The 21,269-nt window shown below is 42.4% G+C and overlaps 1 protein-coding gene across 2 annotated transcripts in view; it reads right to left on the reverse strand.

The window, feature by feature from the left end:
• The window catches only part of XPO5 (exportin 5), a 55,014-nt gene that overhangs the window by 30,860 nt on the left and 2,885 nt on the right, over positions 1-21,269 (reverse strand). For both annotated transcript variants that reach the window (XM_024248104.3, XM_024248103.3), the window contains exons 3-14: positions 20,387-20,459; positions 18,724-18,861; positions 18,365-18,547; positions 16,577-16,603; positions 15,050-15,235; positions 13,526-13,602; positions 10,113-10,212; positions 8,658-8,741; positions 7,911-8,036; positions 6,228-6,318; positions 3,267-3,395; positions 798-928 (exon numbers count right to left, since the gene is read on the reverse strand). In XM_024248104.3, the coding sequence (XP_024103872.1) occupies positions 798-928; positions 3,267-3,395; positions 6,228-6,318; positions 7,911-8,036; positions 8,658-8,741; positions 10,113-10,212; positions 13,526-13,602; positions 15,050-15,235; positions 16,577-16,603; positions 18,365-18,547; positions 18,724-18,861; positions 20,387-20,459 (1,345 nt within the window). The remainder of the gene's footprint in view (positions 1-797; positions 929-3,266; positions 3,396-6,227; positions 6,319-7,910; positions 8,037-8,657; positions 8,742-10,112; positions 10,213-13,525; positions 13,603-15,049; positions 15,236-16,576; positions 16,604-18,364; positions 18,548-18,723; positions 18,862-20,386; positions 20,460-21,269) is intronic.

The raw sequence follows: 21,269 nt of genomic DNA on the forward strand, positions 1-21,269 counted from the left end.
CTCAAGTGATCGGCCAGCCTCGGCCTCCCAAAGGGCTGGGATTACAGGCATGAGCCACTGCACCCGGCTTATCAGCTACTTTAGGTTTTCCTCTATACATTATCGGATTATATCTTTTGTCTATTTCTCTATAATTTAGTAAATCCTGATCTGCCTACTTTAAGAAATATGATTTTACTGATACAGTCGAGGCTCTCTGTGCATACCCTCCTTTTCAGACCTACAGGTGGCCACTATACTGGTGGCCTACAGTATTCTAAAGCAGTGTGGTACTTAAAATGTATACTAAATGTGGTAGTGCTTAGAGTTAGAAAGACCTGAGTTTTGGTCCCCACTTTGCCATTTATTAGCTGTTTGAACTTGAGTATGCTATTTAGCCTCTCTAAATCTGTTTCCTTTTCTGTAAGATGTACATCCATAGATTTTCCTATTCTACTACCAGTTTAAAAAAGATAAAAACTGGCCAGGCGTAGTGGGTCATGCCCGCAATCTCAGCACCTTGGGAGGCCAAGGCAGGAGGGTCACTTGAGGCCAGGAGTTTGAGATCAGCCTGGGCAACACAGACTCCATTTTTATTATAAATTAGCCAGGTGTGGTGGCAAGTGACCGTAGTCCTAGATCCTCAGGAGCCTGAGGTAGGAGGATTCCTGGAGCCCAGGAGTTGGAGGTTACAGAGAGCTATGATTGTGCCACTGCATTTCAGCCTGAGCAACAGAGAGATATCGTGTCTCAAAAAAGAACAAGAAAAGAAAAAGGTCAAAATAATCATGCAGTCAGCATGGGAAATAATTACTTACTTCTCTACCTAGTGTTCGAAACATCTGGGTGATAACACTTTCCAAAAAAAGAGTCATGGCTTCCCACTGCACGAATGAAGGTGAGAAGACGGAACAGAGGCTTCCTTCTCCAGTTCCAACTGCAGAACAAGCTTTAAAACACACACACACACACATACACAATTATCAGCACTGAAAGATCACAGAAGACCCAGAGAGACAATGGAGCCTTAGAGAACACCTGAGAATTTCATGACTGAAGAAGCAGGGTAATCTAACCCCTCTCAGCCGGGGCAAAGAAAAGATGATGTGTGCTGAAAGCAGTGAGGTAGGTGAAGGCTCCTACCATGCCTCCTCCTCTAACAATGAGCAGTCTGAATTCACCCCTATGAGCCTTGTAGTAAAACCATTTTGAGTAATGAATGAGAATACGCAGGTGAACATCAAAAACATTGCCTGGCCCATTAGTAGGCACTTGATAAACATGAATTAGTTTCTCCCCTCCTCCCCTTTTATAATCTTTTCCATGAGAATCTAAATAATTAAAATTGAGACCATAAAGAATCTTCCCAATAAGGAAACAATGTAATATACAAAACACTGCTTCACATCCAATAGCCTCATGACAACCTTAAGGGCTATGTCTAGAGAAGGGTGCCATCCTTCAAGTTTACAACTATTACCACAGCACACCACTCAAATAGCAAGGCGCAAGCAAAAAGATTTATCAATTGCTTTTCTTTTTTTGTTTGTTTGAGATGGAGTCTCCTCTGTCACCCAGGCTGGAGGGCAGTGGCGAGATCTCGGCTCACTGCAACATTAGCCTCCCAGGTTGAAGCAATTCTCTGCCTCAGCCTCCCAAGCAGCTGGGATTACAGCCACCTACGACCATGCCCAGGTAATTTTTGTACTTTTTTTTTTTTTTTTTTAGTAGAGACGAGGTTTCACCATCTTGGCCAGGCTGGTCTTAAAACTCCTGACCTTGTGATCCACCCACCTCAGCCTCCCAAACTGCTGGGATTACAGGCATGAGCCACTGTGCCCAGCTGCTTTTCTTTCCTTTTTTTTTTTTTTCTTTCTTTTTTGAGATGGGAGTCCCGCCCAGGCTGGAGTGCAGTGGCACAATCTTGGCTCACTGAAACCTCCACTTCCCGGGTTCAAGTGATTCTCCTGCCTCAACCTCCTGAGTAGCTAGGATTAAAGGGGCCCACCACCACGCCTGGCTAATTTTTTGTTTTTAGTAGAGACAGGGTTTTGCCATGTTGGCCAGGCTGGTCTCGAACTCCTGACCTCAGGTGATCCCCAGCCTCAGCCTCCTGAAGTGCTAGGATTACAGGCGTGAGCCACCCTGCCTGTCCTAAGATTTACCAATTGCTTTTCTTGCTTACATACAGCGTAGTCCTATTTACTAGTTTCATCTTAGTGCAACACATTTGGGCTTCCTCAACCTTTCAAGTTACCAAATATCAGATAATTTAGAGTCAATTGTAAATAAAACTGAATGTTAAATCCCTCAAATGTCAGCCAATAGTATGGTGCTTTTCTAAAGCAGTGACATGCACTAGTTAATTCACTTTTTTTTCTTCTTTTTTTTGAGATGGGGTTTCGCTCTCGTTGCTCAGGCTGGAGTACAATGGCGCCATCTCGGCCAACCAAGATGTAGAAGGCTAACCGCAAACTACACCTTCTGGGTTCAAGCGATTCTCCTACCTCAACCTCCCAAGTAGCTGGGATTACAGGCATGCGCCACCACGCCGGCTAATTTTTTGTGTTTTTAGTAGAGACAGGGTTTCTCCAAGGTGGTCAGGCTGGTGTCGAACTCTCGACCTCAGGTGATCTGCCCGCCTTGGACTCCCAAAGTGCTGGGATTACAGGCGTGAGTCACCGCATCCAGCCTTTTTGCTTTATTAATACAGTCACACACATATAGCATGCATTACGATGAGAGACAAAACATATGGAGTACAGAGAAGTTAACTGGCTGAGGCATTCAGTAGAGGGGGATTATTTTGAATTTATGTAAAGTATAATTTCCCGAAAGCTTTGGGGTGGCTGAGTAATATGAGAAGTCCCTGTATTATTCCTGTTATGTCTAACAGGAGATCCTTTCTGATTTCAGGAATAGTGCTATGCAAGACTTTGGTTGAAAAGTTTTAAAGTTAGGTCTAGGCATGAAATTTGTTAAGCTGGTGCCTGAAGTGAAGCAAATAAAATCAACAATAAATAATTGGTTGATTCTGTTACAAACGGAAAATGATGGCAAAACTGATAAGGACATGGTTTTACCCTAACTTAAAACAAATTTAAAATGTGTCATCTGCTTTCTTTATGTGAGCCAATGAAAACGCTCCCTCTCCAGGATGAGCAAAGCTATTTTTGAATAGTATAAGTATATCGTTCTGATGCGTGTGTAGCTCAGGCTCATTTCCTATATATAGTTTTGATACTGTCCTAACATTTCACTAACATTCAGTAATGAAAAAAACTTACAATTCACAGAACCAGCATCAAGAAAAGTTGCTAGTTGATACTTTAGCCACTCCCCAGCCATCTGGAAGCTAGTTTTGGGATCCAAACGACATGCCAACCTCATCACCTCTCCTTGTTGGGCTCGGGAGGCTGCCAAGAGAAAATGCCAAGGGAAGGACAGAATCAATAACTGGTATAAAATAGGTACTTAAGTTAATGTTTATTAATTTACCACCCTAGGGGAAAAGCATTCAAAGGAACTGTTTTGCAGACTTGTGCTCTGCATGTAATAATCACTCAATAAAACTTTATTAATGAATCCAGAAATGTCTGAAAATAAGTGATCTCTGGAAGCTGTATTACCAGCTAGATCCTGTAAGTGGCAAACTAAACTTAGTCTCCCATTTCTGTTGGAATTAAAAGGAAATCAGGATTGGGCGCAGTAGCTCATGCCTGAAATCCTAGCACTTTAGGAGGCCAAGGTGGGCAGACTGCTTCTGCCCAAGAGTTCAAAACCAGTTTGGGCAATACAGTAAGACCCAGTCTCTACCAAAAAATACAAAAAGTAGCCAGGTGTGGTGGCATGCTCCTATAGTCCCAGTAACTTGGGAGAGTGAGGTAGGAGGACCAGCTGAGCCCAGGGAGGTCAAGATTGTAGTGAGCCATGATTGCAGCACCACTCTTGCCTGGACAACAGAGTGAGACCATGTCTCAAAATAAAAAAAAAAATTTAAAAAAAGTAAATCAGGTTGGTGGTAATAAAAAATGGTGCAGCTGCTGTGGAAAATAGTCTGGCAGTTCCTGAAAATATTAAATGTGCAATTGCCATATTATCGAGCAATTCTACTCCTAGTTATATATCTAAGATAAACAAAAACTTATGTCTAAACAAAATCTTGTATATAAATGTTCATAGCAGCATTATTTGTAATAGTCAAAAAATGGAAATAACTCAAATGTCCATCAACAGATGAATAAATGAGTAAATGTGGTATATCCATACAATGAAATATTGGCAATAAAAAGAAATGAAGGCCAGGTGTGGTGGCTCACACCTGTAATCCAGCACTTTGGGAGGCCGAGGCAGGTGAATCAGCTGAGGTCGGGAGTTCGAGACCAGCCTGGCCAACATGATGAAACCCAGTCTCCACTAAAAATAAAACAATTAGCTGGGCATGGTGGTGCATGCCTATAATCCCAGTTACTTGGGAGGGTGAGGGAGGAGAATCGCTTGAACCCCAGAGGCAGAGGTTGCAGTGAGCCGAGAGTGTGTCACTGCACTCCAGCCTGGGCAACAGAGCAAGACTCCATCTCAAAAAAAAAAAAAAAAAAAAAAAAAGGCTGGGTGTGGTGGCTTACGCCTGTAATCCTAGCACTTTGGGAAGCTGAGGCAGGTGGATCACGAGGTCAGGAGATTGAGACCATCCTGGCTAACACAGTGAAACCCCGTCTCTACTAAAAACACAAAAAATTAGCTGGGTGTGGTGGCACGTGTGCGTAGTCCCAGCTATTCAGGAGGCTGAGGCAGGAGAATTGCTTGAATCCGGGAGGCGGAGGTTGCAGTGAGCTGAGAGTGTGTCACTGCACTCCAGCCTGGGCAACAGAGCAAGACTCCATCTCAAAAAAAAAAAAAAAAGGCTGGGTGTGGTGGCTTACGCCTGTAATCCTAGCACTTTGGGAAGCTGAGGCGGGTGGATCACGAGGTCAGGAGATTGAGACCATCCTGGCTAACACAGTGAAACCCCGTCTCTACTAAAAACACAAAAAATTAGCTGGGTGTGGTGGCACGTGTGCGTAGTCCCAGCTATTCAGGAGGCTGAGGCAGGAGAATTGCTTGAATCCGGGAGGCAGAGGTTGCAGTGAGCCGAGATTGTGCCACTGCACTCCAGCCTGGGCGACAGAGCGAGACTCCATCTCAAAAAAAAAAAAAAAAAAGAAATCAAGTACTGATAAATGTTGTAACTTGGATGAATCTTAAAAACATTATGCAAGTGAAAGAAGGCAGTCACAAAAGACCATGTATGATTCAATTTATATGAAACGTTCAGAATAGGCAAAACAGAGACAGAAAGTAGATTACTGGTTGCCTAGGACTGGGAGAGATGAGGGAATTGGGGGATGACTCCTTGTGGATATAGGATTTATTTTTGGGGTGATGAAAATATAATCTAAAATTGATTGTGGTGATGGCTGCGCAACTCTGTAAAAATACTAAAAACCATTAAATTATATACTACATGTGGGTGAACTGTATGGTAAATTAATTTTGTCTCAATAAAGCTGTAAAAAAAAAAAAAAGAAAAAGGAGGCTGGGCGTGGTGGCTTGTACCTGTAATCCCAGCACTTTGGGAGACTGAGGCGGGCAGATGACCTGAGGTCGGGAGTTTGAGACCAGCCTGACCAATATGGAGAAACCCCGTCTCTACCAAAAATGCAAAATTAGCCAAGCATGGTGGTGCATGCCTGTAATCCCAGCTACTTGGGAAGCTGAGGCAGGAGAATCGCTTGAACCCAGAAGGCAGAGGTTGCGGTGAGCCGAGATCGCGCCATTGCACTCCAGCCTGGGCAACAAGAGTGAAACTCCACCTCAAAAAAAAAAGGAAATAAGGCACAGAAAACACAGAACAGAACTAGAATATTAGAATAAAATGATTTTTCCACTTTTTGGGGGAAAGAAATAACCATAAGGTAAGATGGTATTTAATCCTAAGTATGAAAAAAAGTCAAGAGTGTCTTAAGTATGGTTACCATCCCTAAACATCAATGTCCAAGTGCTGTGGGGGTCTGTGGTGTAAAACAAAACATTATGCCGGGAATACAGCCCCAGCACTCTTCTGTAATGGGAAACTAGGGCTTAATAAGTAGGCTGCTATCCAGATTTGGGGATCTTTCGTAAAAACCCCAAACACCATGCACCATGATTCATAATACTAGATGCCATTCTGAGACTGTTGAGAGAAATCCAAGGCCAACATCACTTACAGTTGAAGAAAGCATTGAAGTCCTCATCGCTATCAAAATCAAACCGAGAATATTCACAGCTAGGGCTGTCTGTTTTAGAAGGAAAGCCCATCTGGAAAGAGAAAGGTAATTGGGGTAGGGGATGAAAGTGGACCCACTGAAAGAGTGTTTAAGCTTCAGGAGTTCAAGCACTTTTAATTTATTTAAGAGTTAAGGGTTTGCATGAGATATTGTATGGTAAATATCCACTTCAGTTCTATCACAGGTCCACAGTTTGCTCCCAGTTCCAGTATTCCTCAGTGGTAGAAAAGAGAATACTTTTAGTTGATACCATCCTCCAAGTTCCTCAGGGAGAATTAAATTATTGAATTCTTTTAGGGTCCCAAGAAAAAATGACAATTCAGTATGTAGTAAGGAAGAAAGAATTGAGAGCTACTTGCCTCAAATACTGAACACTGAGAATAAACTTATAGAACTTTGTATGTTTCATTCAAAAAAGAACTGAAGACCATGGCAGAAAATAAGAACACAGTGTGCCCGGGCGCGGTGGCTCACGCCTGTAATCCCAGCACTTTGGGAGGCCGAGGCGGGTGGACTGCCTGAGCTCAGGAGTTTGAGACCAGCTTGGGAAAAACAGTAAAACTCTGTCTCTACTAAAATACAAAAAATTAGCCGAGTGTGGTGGTGGGCACCTGTAGTCCCAGCTACTTGGGAGGCTGAGGCAGGAGAATGGCTTGAACCCAGGAGACAGAGGTTGCAGTGAGCCAAGATCGTGCCACTGCACTCCAGCCTTGGTGACAGGGCGAGACTCCGTCTCCAAAAAAAAAAAGAAAACAGAACACAGTGTGTGCTATGTGCTAGGCAAATTCCTTAAGAAAATAAGGGGACCCTTGAATGTGCCCCATTCTCTGATGTTACAAATTGAGATTAAGAATCTGTCAACTGCAAGAGCTCTTAGCAGGGAATTCATGAGCAACTCTCTACTAAGGTAGTGAGCAATCTTTGCTTCTACTCTCACTCCCCTCATGTCCCTTTGTAACTCTCACTTGGCCTCCAGAAACAATCCTTAGATATTGCCTCCTCTTGGAATCTTCCCGACTCAACCCTCCTATGTACTTCCAAAGCATTCTGCTTTTAACCCCTGAATAGCAATTATTACATTGTATGGTCACTGCTCTTGCCCTAGCACCTAGCCCAATACTTACGATATAAAAGTACTCTCATATGAAGAGCAGTTATAATAACCAGTAAGGACTGATTTCTTCCTGAGGAATAAGAAAATATGTCCAGTAAAGGAATCTTAGTGATGAAGAAAGGGTTGTTAATAATGCCACTCAAAGTCTTTTTTATGTTTCCCCGGAGACAGGGTCTCACTCTCATCGCCTAGGCTGGAGTGCAGTGCTGCAATCTTAGCTCAATGCAGCCTCAATTTCCCAAGCTCAGGTGATCCTCCCACCTTAAGCCTCCCCAGTAGCTGGGGCAACAGGTGCATACCACCATGCCCTGCTAATTTTTTTGTATTTTTAGTAGAGACGAGGTTTTGCCATGTCGCACAGGCTGGTCTCCAACTCCTGGGCTCAAGCGATCCTCCCGCCTCAGCCTTCCATAGAGCTGGGATTATAGGTGTGAGCCACCACACCCAGCCTCAAAGTCTTATTATGTGTATTCACCTACATTCCACATGTTTAGATTCCCATTATATACCTTGACCAAGTTAGTCATGGAAGCACGAAGATATTTTGGTATTATTGCTAATAGCAAAGGATCACGGGACAGGATTTCATGCCTGAAGAGGGCTCCCCAAGTCATCTGAGTTGAAGAGCGTAGAAACTAAAGAGAAAAAAAGAAAACGTCAGTCTAAGGACTTGGATTCTATATAACCTAGATTATTACTTAGCAGTTATCAACTACATTTTTTCATAGAAATAAATCTGTACAATACTTTGAAGCTGTCTCTACTGCAATTTATCAGTAATGACTACCCACTATGGACCACATGTTAGTAAGACAGGCTGTGGATCAAGGAAATTACCTGGAATGTGAGCTGAATTTTACTACTTTCTCTTCTTTGCAAAAAAGGATACTGGAATCTCAGAGTGATATTAGAAGGACAATTTTGAACTGAGTGAAATTAATTTTATAATACAATTAATCAGACCTTTGTTTCAAAAATCTTTATAACTTTAGTACTAAACCACCTGGGACACACCTCACATGTGACTGAGTACAATCAGAGTATTACCTAAAGGGAAAAGCTGCTGACCTAGACAAGTGCACTGTCTGGCTCAGGAAGAAGAGCCAATAATTCTCTTAATGAAATGACACTACAGTCATTCCTCAAGGCCTGAAGAGTCACATTTTATACATGATCTACAATAATATTTCAGGACACAGTGCTTGACATTGGTTCACCTAACTAAAATTTTGAGAAGTTACCTGTATAAAGTTTACCTGACTTGGATGGGTTGTGAAAGCAAGAAAAGATTCCAGGTATTTTCCAAAGTTTGATGGTGTTTCTACATCAGAATCTGCACCCTGTAGGAGAAGACCATCATATTAACGGTGTTGATCGAGAAAAGCAGGAGAGGAAAAAGCAGGGAAATAATAAAAACAGATAAATTAAACCCTCAAAAAATGTTATTTTAAAAGGACTTTGTATTTCCTTTTGGCTAAAGAAAGGCCTCACTTCAAGGGCTAAAATATAGGAAAGTTACTTTGCCTACTCAATCATCATCATTAAAACCCATTCTGTGGTCAAACAGTAAAATAAAAAACACTCATTTCAGAAATTACAGGAAGAAAAAAAATCTGTATTACTTTCTCAGACCTTACCTGTTCACATCTCTGTGTCCCAACCTATTACATAACCCCTTCAATAGTTTCTTTTCTTTTTTTTTTCTTTTAGATGGAGTCTCACTCTGGTGCTCAGGCTGGAGTGCAGTGGCACGATCTCGGCTCACTGCAACCTCTACCTCCGGGGTTCAAGCGATTCTCCTGCCTCAGCCTCCCGAGTAGCTGGGATAACAGGCATGCACCACCACGCCTGGCTAATTTTTGTATTTTTAGTAGAGACAGGGTTTCACCATGTTGGCCAGGCTAGTCTCAAACTCCTGACCTCAGGTGATCTGCCCTGAATGCTCTTCTTTGCAAAAAAGGATACTGGAATCTCAGAGTGATATTAGAAGGACAATTTTGAACTGAGTGAAATTAATTTTATAATACAATTAATCAGACCTTTGTTTCAAAAATCTTTATAACTTTAGTACTAAACCACCTGGGACACACCCAGCACCCTCCCAAAATGCTGGGATTACAGGCATGAGCCACTGCACCTGGCCCCCTCAATAGTTTCTTATCTCTGAAACTATCCTCTCTAACCATTTAAACCACCACAAAAAGATATAACATCAATTGCAAATGTCTGTTCCAATGTCCTATCTTCCAACTTATAAGACTGAGTATTAAATATTTCTCTAATGGCAGGTTTTCCAGGTCAATCAGACTCAAGTTTTCTTTTGTGCTCCAATAATATATCCCTTAGATTGGGAAAAGGGTTCTTTATTCAAGTCCATGTTTTGTGGGCTAACAGAATGTGAAAGCATAAAGCACTCAGCAGATTGAGGTTCTGTAAGTACCAGAATTCACAAGAAACCAACGCTGACTTTATGGAATAATAGATGTGGATATCTGACGTTGGTATAACTATTTTATTGTTAAAAGAAATTTAGATCACTCAAACACTATTCTATTAAGATAATTTAATCTATAAAATCATGCAATAACTTGTAGGGCACTGCCCCATCAGGCTAAAATCAATGACATTTGCAACCCCTCATTGAAACATAAGTTTCTAAATGCTCTTCCCAAATGGGCTTGACGCTCTCCAGAAAGCAAGCACTAGCTCACCAGCAATGCACACAGCTGATTGCCCAGTGCACACAACACCTGACAGAGCCTCTTCAGAAAGACGTAGTGTTTTTCTACCAAACCTCCTCCGTCAGCAGTCCTGTAAGATGAGAGAATTCCTTATATCACCAACAAAATTAAAAAGGCTGTAATAAAAACATCACTTTGTCTCATTTCTCCAAGTCATTTAGTTAGGTCTATAATTCAGTAGAATTCCAATAGCTTTGCTAAATTAAAAATTTTTTAAAATCTTTTTAACTTATTTGGTGGCAAAACCTGACCTGAAATGATATAGGACTATTCACACGAACAGCAATTAATAACTACGAGTGTGAACAGCAGCCATATTAGCTGTCTTCTGGAGGAGGAGAGTATCACATAAAAGGCAAGGACCTTGGGGTAAACGAGGCCTAGGCTTTAGGAACATTGAAGGACAGGATGGTATTATGGTGTCCAATGCAATCTCTGGAGTTTGACTACCTGGGTTGGAATCACAGCTTTATGAACCATGGTTGTGGTATGGCATCCACAGCACAAACAGAAATGGGACACCACTTAGTATGAGTGATGTCTATGGAACTAAGAATTGGACCTAAAAATAGTTAACTACCCAAAAAACATTATTCATTTAATTAACAGGATCCCTTAAAACAGTGCTGCAGTCTCTACAGGGAAGGAAGCCATGAAAAATGTGTATTAGAGTGGGTAGTAAGAGATTTTAAGTAAAACACATGTACCTCATACCTTTTCATTTCTCCTTGGGACCAAAAGTAAAGAGTATCAAAAAGATGGTGTTGCAACAGATTCAACTACTTATAATATATAGTTCTGCCTGACTTCCTGGTAAGAAACATGTTATCAAGAAATGTTTTAATATTTTCTTTCTTTTTTGAGACAGGATCTCGCTGTCACACCTAGGCTGGAGTACAGTGGCTCAAACATGGCTCACTGCAGCCTCAAACTAATGGGCTTCAAGGGATCCTCTCACTGCAGCCTCCCAAGTAGCTGGGACTATAGGTGCATGCCACCATACCCAGCTAATTTATTTGCATTTTGATTTTTTGTAGGGATGAGGTCTTGCCATGTTGCCCAGACTGGTCTTGAACTTCTGGGTCCAAGCAATCTTCACGGCTTGGCCTCCCAAAATACGGGGATTACAGGCATGAGCCATTGGGCCCGGCCTTGCTTTAGTATTTTCTAGAGCAATTGGAAGAAAGTACGTGGAAGCCCTTACAGTCATGCATCACTTAACAACTGGGGATGTGTACTGAGAAATGCATCGTTAAGTGATTTTATCACCATTTGAATATCATAGAGTGTACTTACACAAACTTACACAACAGGAATAGCCTATTACACATCTAGGCTATATAGCATAGCCTATTGCTCCTAGGATACAAACCTCTATAGCATGTTACCATAGCCAATACTGCGGCCAATTGTAACACAATGGTAAGTATTTGTGTATCTAAATACAGAAAAGGTACAGTAAAAATATGGTATAAATGATAAAAAATGGTATACCTGTAGAAGGCACTTACCATGAATGACTGCAGAACAGAAAACTGTACTGGGTGAGTCCAGAGTGAGTAGTGAGTGAATGTGGAAGTCTAGGACATTACTGGACCCTATTATAGACTTTATAAATACTGTACCCTTAGGCTAAACTAAATTTATTTATTTATTTAGAGATGGAGTCTCACTCTGTTGCCTAAGCTGGAGTGCAGGGGCACATTCCTGGCTCACTGCAACTTTCGCCTCCCAGGTTCAAGCGATCTCCTGCCTCAGCCTCCCAAGTAGCTAAGAATATACACGTGCGCCACCACACCCAGCTAATTTTTGTACTTTTAGTAGAGATGGGGTTTCACCATGTTGGCCAGGCTGGTCTCGAACTCCTGACCTCAGGTGATCCATCTGCCTTGGCCTCCTAAAGTGCTGTGATCACAAGCATGACCCACCGTACCTGGGCCGCTAAATTTATTTTAAAAATTTTCCAACCGGGCGCAGTGGCTCATGCCTATAATCCCAGTACCTTGGGAGGCTGAGGCGGGTGGATCACCTGAGGTCAGGAGTTCAAGACCAGCCTGACCAACAGGGAGAAACCCTGTTTCTACTAAAAATACAAAATTAGCTGGGCATGGTGGTGCATGCCTGTAATCCCAGCTTCTTGGGAGGCTGAGGCAGAAGAATCGCTTGAACCCGGGAGGCAGAGGTTGCAGTGAGCTGAGATCGCATCATTGCACCCCAGCCTGGGCAACGAGAGCGAAACTCCGTCTCAAAAAAAAAAAAAAAAAACTTCCTTTCTTCAATAATGAATTAACTTTAGCTTACTGTAACTTTTTAACTTTATAAATTTTTAAACTTTTTAAAACTATTTTTTTTGAGACAAGGTCTCAGTCTGTTGCCCAGGCTGGAGTGCAGTGGCATGATCATGGTTCACAGTTGCCTGGACTTCCCGGCTCTAGTGACCCTCCCACCTCAGCCTTCTGAGTAGCTGGGACTACAAGTGCACACACCACCACACCCGACTAATTTCTGTATTTTTTTGTAGAGATGGGCTCCTGCCATGTTGCTCATGTTGGTCTTGAACTCCTAACTCAATCAATCCTCCCACCTTGGCCTCCCCAAGTGCTGAGGTTACAAATGTTAGCTAGCACATTCAGCCATGACTGCCTCATTTTCTTTTTTTTTTTTTTTTTTGAGACAGAGTCTCACTTCGTTGCCCAGGCTGGAGTAGAGTGGCGTGATCTCGGCTCACAGCAACCTCTGCCTCCCAGGTTCAAGATACTCTCCTGCCTCAGCCTCCTGAGTAGCTGGGATTACAGGCGTGCGCCACCAGGTCTGGCTAATTTTTGTATTTTAGTAGAGATGGGGTTTCACCATGTTGGCCAGGCTGGTCTCAAACTCCTGGCCTCAAGTGATCCACCTGCCTTGGCCTCCCAAAGTGCTGGGATTACAGGTGTGGGCCACCACATCCGGCCAATGCCTCATTTTTTTATCCAAAAACACTGTCGATTGACAGCTAGCATTTAAATAAGAACTTCAGGTGGGCACAGGGGCTCACGCCTGTAATACCAGCACTTTGGGAGGCTGAGGCAGGTAGACCACCTGAGGTCAAGAGTTTGAGACCAGCGTGGTCAAAATGGCAAAACCCTGTCTCTACTAAAAATAGAAAAATTAGCCAGGCATGGTGGTGCGCCTGTAATCCCAGCTACTCGGGAGGCTGAGGCAGGAGAATCGCTTGATCCCAGGAGACGGAGGTTGTGGTAAGCCAAGATCGCACCACTGCACTCCAGCCTGGGTGACAGAGTGAGATCCATCTCAAAAAAAAAAAAAGAACTTCAGATAAATCCAAATAACATAGAAAAATGACAAAGAAATTAGAAAACACACTGAAACGTAAAGATACTCACTGTGCGGCAGAGAGTATATAATGCATGGCAACATCTCCAAATAAGACCATCAAGGGCTTCCGGTCTTCCAACTTGCCCTAGACCCAATTTTAGGGAAACACAGTCATATAAACTATACTTCAAAGTACTGACATCTTCTGTAAGTATATAATCAAATATATTGACTTCATAATTTCTTATATACCCCAGGGTTTAGTGAAACACTAGAAAGAAGCCCAACTCTTTAAAACGAAATCTGGATAAACTCACATATTTTTTCTCAAAACTATCAGTTTAGTGAAAAAGCATAAACTTACATTTTTAAATGTGTTGGGCAGGCCGAGTGAGGTGGCTCACGCCTGTAATCCCAGCACTTTGGGAGGACGAGGCAGGCGGAACACCTGAGATCAGGAGTTCGAGACCAGCCTGGCCAACATGGTGAAACCCTGTCTCTACTAAAAATACAAAAATTAGGCCAGGTGCCGTGGCTTACACCTGTAATCCTAGCACTTTGGGAGGTCAAAGCAGGTAGATCACTTGAGGTCAAAAGTTCGAGACCAGCCTGGCCAACATAGTGAAACCCCGTCTCTACTAAAAAACATAAAAATTAGCTGGGTGTGGTGGCACACGTCTGTAATCCCAGCTACTCAGGAGGCTGAGGCAGGAGAATTGCTTGAACCCGGGAGGCGGAGGTTGCACTGAGCTGAGATTGTGCCACTGCACTCCAGCCTAGACGACAGAACAAGACTCCATCTCAAAAAATAAATAAATAATAAATAAATAAATAAATAAATAAATAAATAAATGTGTTGGGCAATAATCCTGATATGACAGCAAAGTAAATTACATTTGTAGATAATATTCCTATGGAGAAAAGAGTCATAGTTCCATTGGTTAGCCAAGACAGACATAGGCTTGGCGCACTGGCTCACGCCTGTAATCCCAGCACTTTAGGAGGCTGAGGAGGGCAGATCACTTGAGGTCAGGAGTTCGAGAAGAGCCTGGCTAAGATGGCGAAATCTAATCTCTACTAAAAAATACAAAAATCAGTCAGGCATGGTGCATGTGCCTATAGTCCCAGCTACTCGGGAAGCTGAGGCAGGACAATCGCTTGAACCCGGGAGGCGGATGTTGCAGTAAGCCAACATCACGCCACTGCACTCCAGCCTGGGTGACAGAGCAAGACTGTCTCAATTTAAAAAAAAAAAAAAAGACAGATATAAACCTGGTGTAGCCACCATCCAAGATTCCTTGACATTCATTAAGCGAGCTTTAAACTTAACTACTTTTATCTGTTAACTGTAAATTGCCAAGTATCATGGCTGTTTCAAGAACCATGCAGCCTGATAAATCTCCACATTCTGCCAAAGGATCCCTTGAATATTGACAAACTCCTATTCAAGGGGGTTGGAAGCAGGCAGTAAGTTGGCCCCAAGGAAAAAAACCCAAACCTTTAAATGACTTTCTGCCACAACATGCAATTAAACACATACACAGCCTACTTCAGAGACTCTGAGGATAAGTCAGTTTGAAGTGGTAACTTACTTTTCTGCTGACTGCAATGAGAAGACACTCAGCGGCTCCCAACTGAAGTTCCTGTTCATTCAACAGCAAACACAGTATCTCCAGGAGTTTACAGTTTTCAGCAGTGATGTGACTCATAGACACCCAGTCAATATAGCCTGCTAGAGTATTCAATGCTGCAACTCCTACTCGACAGTTTGCTTGCGCCTACCAGAAAAGAAATAACTTTGGACCATGAAGTCCTCGGTAACAGGTAAGGAACCTGTGGTTATAACTGAACTCCAGTTTTCTAATTCTAAAAAAATTATTTTTTAAGAATATACTCACGTAACAGTCACAGGTAGGGAACACAATCACTTCTCAAACAATGACATTCTCAACATCCATCGATAAGACCATACTGGCATGTGTGGCCATTTTATCTTTTCCACAAAACCCCAAATCTTACCATTTTACTTCCCAAGGCTGGGCGCAGTGGCACACACCTGCAATCCCAGTACTTTGGGAGGCCAAGGTGGGTGGATCAACTGAGCCCAGGAGTTAAAAGACCAGCCTGGGCAACATGGCAAAACTAGTGTCTACCAAAAAAAAAAAAAAAGGAAAAAAAAAACCCCAAAAATACAAAAATTAGCCAGGCATGATGGTGTGCATCTACAGTCCCAGCTACTCATGAGGCTGAGGTAAGGCTCACTTGAACCCTGGAGGTTGAAGCTGCAGTGAGCCATGTTTGCCTCACTGTACTCTAGCCTGGGTGACAAGGTAAGACCCTGTGTCAAAAAAAAAAAAAAAGTAAGTTTTGTTTTTTTTTTACTTCCCTTCCACCATAGCTCAGTGATCAAAAACAGAACAAAGGACAGGCTGGGCGTGGTGGCTCACACCTGTAATCCCAGCACTTTGGGAAGTCAAGGAGGGCGGATCATGGGGTCAGGAGATTGAGACTATCCTGGCTAACACAGTGAAACCCCGTCTCTATTAAAAATACAAAAAATTAGCCAGGCGTGGTGGCGGGCACCTGTAGTCCCAGCTACTTGGGAGGCTAAGGCAGGAGAATGGCGTGAACCCAGGAGGCGGAGCTTGCAGTGAGCCGAGATCACGCCACTGCACTCCAGCCTGGGAAAGTGAGCGAGACTCCGTCTCAAAAAAACAAAAACAAAAACAAACAAACAAAAAAAAACAAACGACAGATGCAGTGGCCCACAATCACTTTGGGAGGTCGAGGCTGGAGGATCACTTGAAGCCAGGAGTTTGATGCCAGCCTAGGCAACACACTGAGACCCTGTTTCTATAGAAAGTATTAGCTGGGCATAGTGGTGTGCACCTATATTCCCAGCTACTCATGAAGTTGAGGTGAGAGGATCACTTGAGCTGGGGAGGTCATGGCTGCAGTGAGCTGAGACCACACAACTGCACTCCAGCCTGGGCAACAGTAAGACCTGTCTCCAAAACAATACAACACAAGCAAGGCTGACGTCACCATCCACTAGGGGCACGTATCCCCTCACCTGAAAGGTTCAAAGGTCTCCTTCAAACATTATAAAGAGCTCTTACCTTTGACTCCTGAGAAGTATCTGTCTTCTGAAAGGAAGTATAAAGATCCAGTGTTTTTAATGAGCAAAAGGCCACATAATAACTTTCTACTCCCCCCCCCAATCAATGCTCTTGAATAATGATTCTTAAATATATGCAATTTTTAATCTTGGAATATAACACAACTTTACTAAGCACGCATAACTGATATTCCCCTAGGGAGAACAAGTAAAGTCAGAAGCATAATTAAATGAATACAATTTATGATCATGTATGTATAGCATAAGTATATGAAAACTATGTACTCAAAAATACTGGATGTTGGCCAGGCGTGGTGGCTCACGCCTGTAATCCCAGCAATCTGGGAGGCCAAGGCGGGTGGATCACCTGAGGTCAGGAGTTTGAGACCAGTCTGGCCAACATGGTGAAACCCCATCTCTGCTAAAATTACAAAAATTAGCCGGTGTGCTGGCGCATGCCTGTAATCCCAGCTACTTGGGAAGCTGAGGCGGAAGAATCACTCGAACCTGGAAGGCGGAGGTTGCAGTGAACCAAGATTGCACTACTGCACTCCAGCCTGGGCAACAAAAGTGAAACTCCGTCTCAAAAAAAAAAAAAAAGAAAAGAAAAAAAAAAAAAATATATATATAGGATGTTAAATACATCAAAATAGTGGCTATTCAGTGAATATACAAATATGGTTGATTTTTATCCTTATATTTCAAATCCATACGAAGGCACATAATGTTAACTTACAAGCATATAGAATTAGGCCAGGCGCGGTGGCTCACGCCTACAATCCCAGCACTTTGGGAGACCAAGGCAGGCGGATTATTTGAGGTCAGGAGTTCAAGACCAGCCTGACTAACATGGTGAAACACCATCTCTACTAAAATACAAAAATTAGACGGGCATGGTGGCAGGCACCGGTAATCTTAGCTACCCGGGAGGCTGAGGCAGGAGAATCGCTTGAACCCAGGAGGCGGAGGTTGCAGTGAGCCGAGACTGTGCCACTGCACTCCAGCATGGGTGACACAGTGAGACTCCCTCTCCAAAAAAAAAAAAAAAAAAAAAATTAGTATTTTCCTAAGGAACTTCTGAAAATAAAATTAAGAATAACACCTAGGGCTGGGCTCAGTGGCTCACACCTATAATCTCAGCACTTTGGGAGAGCAAGGTGGGTAGACCACCTGAGGTCAGGAGTTTGAAACTAGCCTTGCTAACACAGCAAAACTCCATCTCTACTAAAAATACAAAAATTAGCCAGGTGTGGTGGCACATGCCTGTAATCCCAGGAGGTGGAGGCTGCAGTAAGCCGAGATCCCTATCTCTTTTTAAAAAAAAAAAGGCCAGGCGCCGTGGCTCACGCCTATAATCCCAGCACTTTGGGAGGCGGGCAGATCATGAGGTCAGATCGAGACCATCCTGGCTAACACGGTGAAACCCCGTCTCTACTAGAAATACAAAAAATTAGCCGGGTGTGGTGGCGGGCACCTGTAGTCCCAGCTACTTGGGAGGCTGAGGCAGGAGAATCGCTTGAACCTGGGAGGCAGAGGTTGCAGTGAGCCGAGATCACGCCACTGCACTCCAGCCTGGGCGACAGAGCGAGCCTCCATCTCAAAAAAAAAAAAAAAAAAAAAAAGAAAGAAAATGAGCTCCAGTTTTTCTGTCATTTCCTAGTTTTTTATTTTTTTGCTTATAAAATAGGCTTTCATTTTGCTGACCTAGACACCCTAGTTCATTACTGTAAGATTAAGCAAAAACACTCATATTGGAAAACAGAAATTTATAGGTAGCGGTATCCCTTACCACTTGCTGATACTTGTTTACATTTTCTTGAAGTGTGTTAAGCAGAAAACTGAAGATCCTTTCCATGTTCTGGGTTAATGTTTGCTGGATGTCCCTTCTTCTTTGAGGGGGAAGTGTCTGAAAAGTCACTACATCCTCTGCCAGTCGCAAAAGGATAAACATCACCAATTCTGTCTGTGTTTCCTACACCAATAGAAATAAGCTAGTTAAAAACTAAAATATCTTTTCATTTTATGTATATCCGAAGGCTATTTTCTGTTGCCAAAAAAAAAAAAAAAACCACAAACAAAATCAAACAACAAACCCTGAAGTTTGTTCCAAGGAAAAGTATACCAAACTGATATAGCTGTGTTTCATACCCCTTGTTTGGAAAGAGTGTCCAATTCTATTAGCATGTCAGGCCAATGCTGTGGCCACTCTCGCTTGATCATTTCCACTACAATTCGAGACAGAGCATCTTTAATATGGTTCTCCTCTTCCAAAATGTTCAATGTTCCCTGAAAAAGAACAAGAGATATTAAGAGATATGCAAGACTGGATTCCAGAATTCCAGAAAAAAGCTGGGCTGTAGAGTTGTACAAAATTTATCAGCAGGCCTACTTTTAAACCAAACAGAACAAATGAACCTGTTCTTCATGCCTAAGTCACTTGTCCTGCATTCTCGCTAATCACTCTTCCACTTAAAGCTTAAGTGAGGGTTGCATCACCTAATAAAAAGGCTGTCATATAGAGAGCTAGGATGACATCACTATTCTTTACAAAATGAAAAGATTCTCATATTGATTGTTTCAGTTTGCAGAAGGCCAGGGAGGAAAAGTATAGAAATAAGGAGTATAGTGAGTAGCTGATAAAATGGAAGGGCACGAAGGGGCAAATGAATATTTTACCAATAGTTCTAATACTAGAAGACGCAGAAGTATTAGAAGATCCCATCTCTCATGTCTTTTATTTAAAAAAACCAAGAAAGAAAATAGGCTACAATTTTGAACATGTTTAAAGTCATATTCTGTTTTGTGTTTAAAGAGACAGTCATCCAGTCATCACACCTGTAATCTCAGCATTTTGGAAAGCCAAGGTGGGTGGGAGGATTGCTTGAGGCCAGGGGTTTGAGACCAGAATAGCCTGGGAAACACAGTGAGACCCTGCCTCTCTAAAAACAAAAACAAAATTAGCTGGGCATGGTACCACATGCCTATAATCCCAGCTACTTGGTAGGCTAAGGCGAGAAGATCACTTGAGCCCAGGAGTTCGAGGCTGCATGATCATGCTAACGCAATCCAGCCAGAGCAACAGAGACCCTGTCTCCAAAAAAAAAAAAAAAAAAGTCATATTCTAATACTTGAAACAAATTCATTCTGCATACTTAAAATTCTGCACGTTTTTCATCATTAGTATCACATAGTAGTTGTTTGGAATAAAAGAAAATAAAATAGACAGTGTTTCAGTCTAATTTAGATCTAAGAATCTTATTGATTTGTTGAAAATATTTAATCTCCTCTGCCCTGTCTTTATAATTTAAAAAATAGAAGTCAATACATAAGCATGATTAATTAAACCTAGTAAGAGACATATGCTGAATTATGCTTTCTGGTTTTTGTTTTGTTTTGTTTTTGAGATAGGGTCTTGCTCTGTTGCACAGGCTGGAGTGCCATGGCACCATCACGGCTCACTGCAGCCTGGATCTCCTGGGCTCAGACAGTCCTCCCACCTCAGCCTCCTGAGTAGCTGGGCCACAGGCATGCGCCACCACGCTCAGCCAATTTTTGTATTTTTGGTAGAGATGGGGTCTCACTGCATTGCCTAAGCTGCTCTCGAATTCTTAGATGCAGGTGATCCTCCTACCTCGGCTTCCCAAAGCGCTGGAATTACAGGTGTGAGTCACTGTGCCTGGCCTGAATTATGATTTCTTGTGCTGTCTGACCTATTTAGAACCAGTGAATTTTTACACAAACTCTCTATTGAAGAAGTCATGCTTTGCCTAAACTACCTTGGAAACATGTCTCCCAACCACCCATTCCTTACATTTGCAATCAGCTCCATGACACTGTTCTTCAGATACACCTTCTCCAATCGAGACATGCCGTTCCACCGAAACCTGGCCACCAAAATGCATAAAGTCAACAGAATCACTTTAGAAGTCTTGTCTTTACAAGAGAATAGCATGGATTTCTACATTTGATTACACTGGAGATTTCATTAAGAAATTATACTTTGGATTTTGTACCCGTCAACAAATGGGCAAAAATGATCTACATTTAACCAAAATACTAACAGAAAAATTCTTGGGAAAAGGTTTTATATATGCAGTGGTCCATTAACTGGAATCCGCACAAGATTTGTACCACACATCAGCTTTTCCTCATGATTTTATTGATGGGCCAAAAGTGAATATACATCTAGGTCAGCTGCAACAATGTACTTGCTTTTCAGAAAATGCAATTTTGACATCACTCATTTTCTGTGCTGGCTTACAAAACAATTCCGGAAAAACTATGGCTAAGTCTTAAAGGCTACCTCTTCTGATAGGTGTTGAGGGTAGGACAATCAAGTTAGGAGGGGTTTTCAGTTATTCTCATATAATCCTGCTTTGGATGTACCACCCAGAGAAGGCACACAAACTCAGAAAGAGAGAGAGAAAAAAGCCACAGTGCCTAATCAGAGATTCACTGACCTATACATTGCATTACTCTAAAAAGGCTTTGAGGGCTACTGGCATATAGTCAGAGCTCAGTAAGTACCGGCTAAATGGCAGGTAATATTTGTTGAATGGGTAATATGTACCACACACTTTACATGGATGAAGAAACTGAAGAAAAGAAAGGTTAAATCTTGAATGAGAGCTCCTGTGAGGTTCTGATAACATCTACGGGATCACTCCTTTCTTCTTGGAGATTGCTCTTCTCTA

The sequence above is a fragment of the Pongo abelii genome, chromosome 5 (genome assembly GCF_028885655.2).
Source record: "Pongo abelii isolate AG06213 chromosome 5, NHGRI_mPonAbe1-v2.0_pri, whole genome shotgun sequence".
In the NCBI taxonomy this organism is placed as follows: domain Eukaryota; kingdom Metazoa; phylum Chordata; class Mammalia; order Primates; family Hominidae; genus Pongo; species Pongo abelii.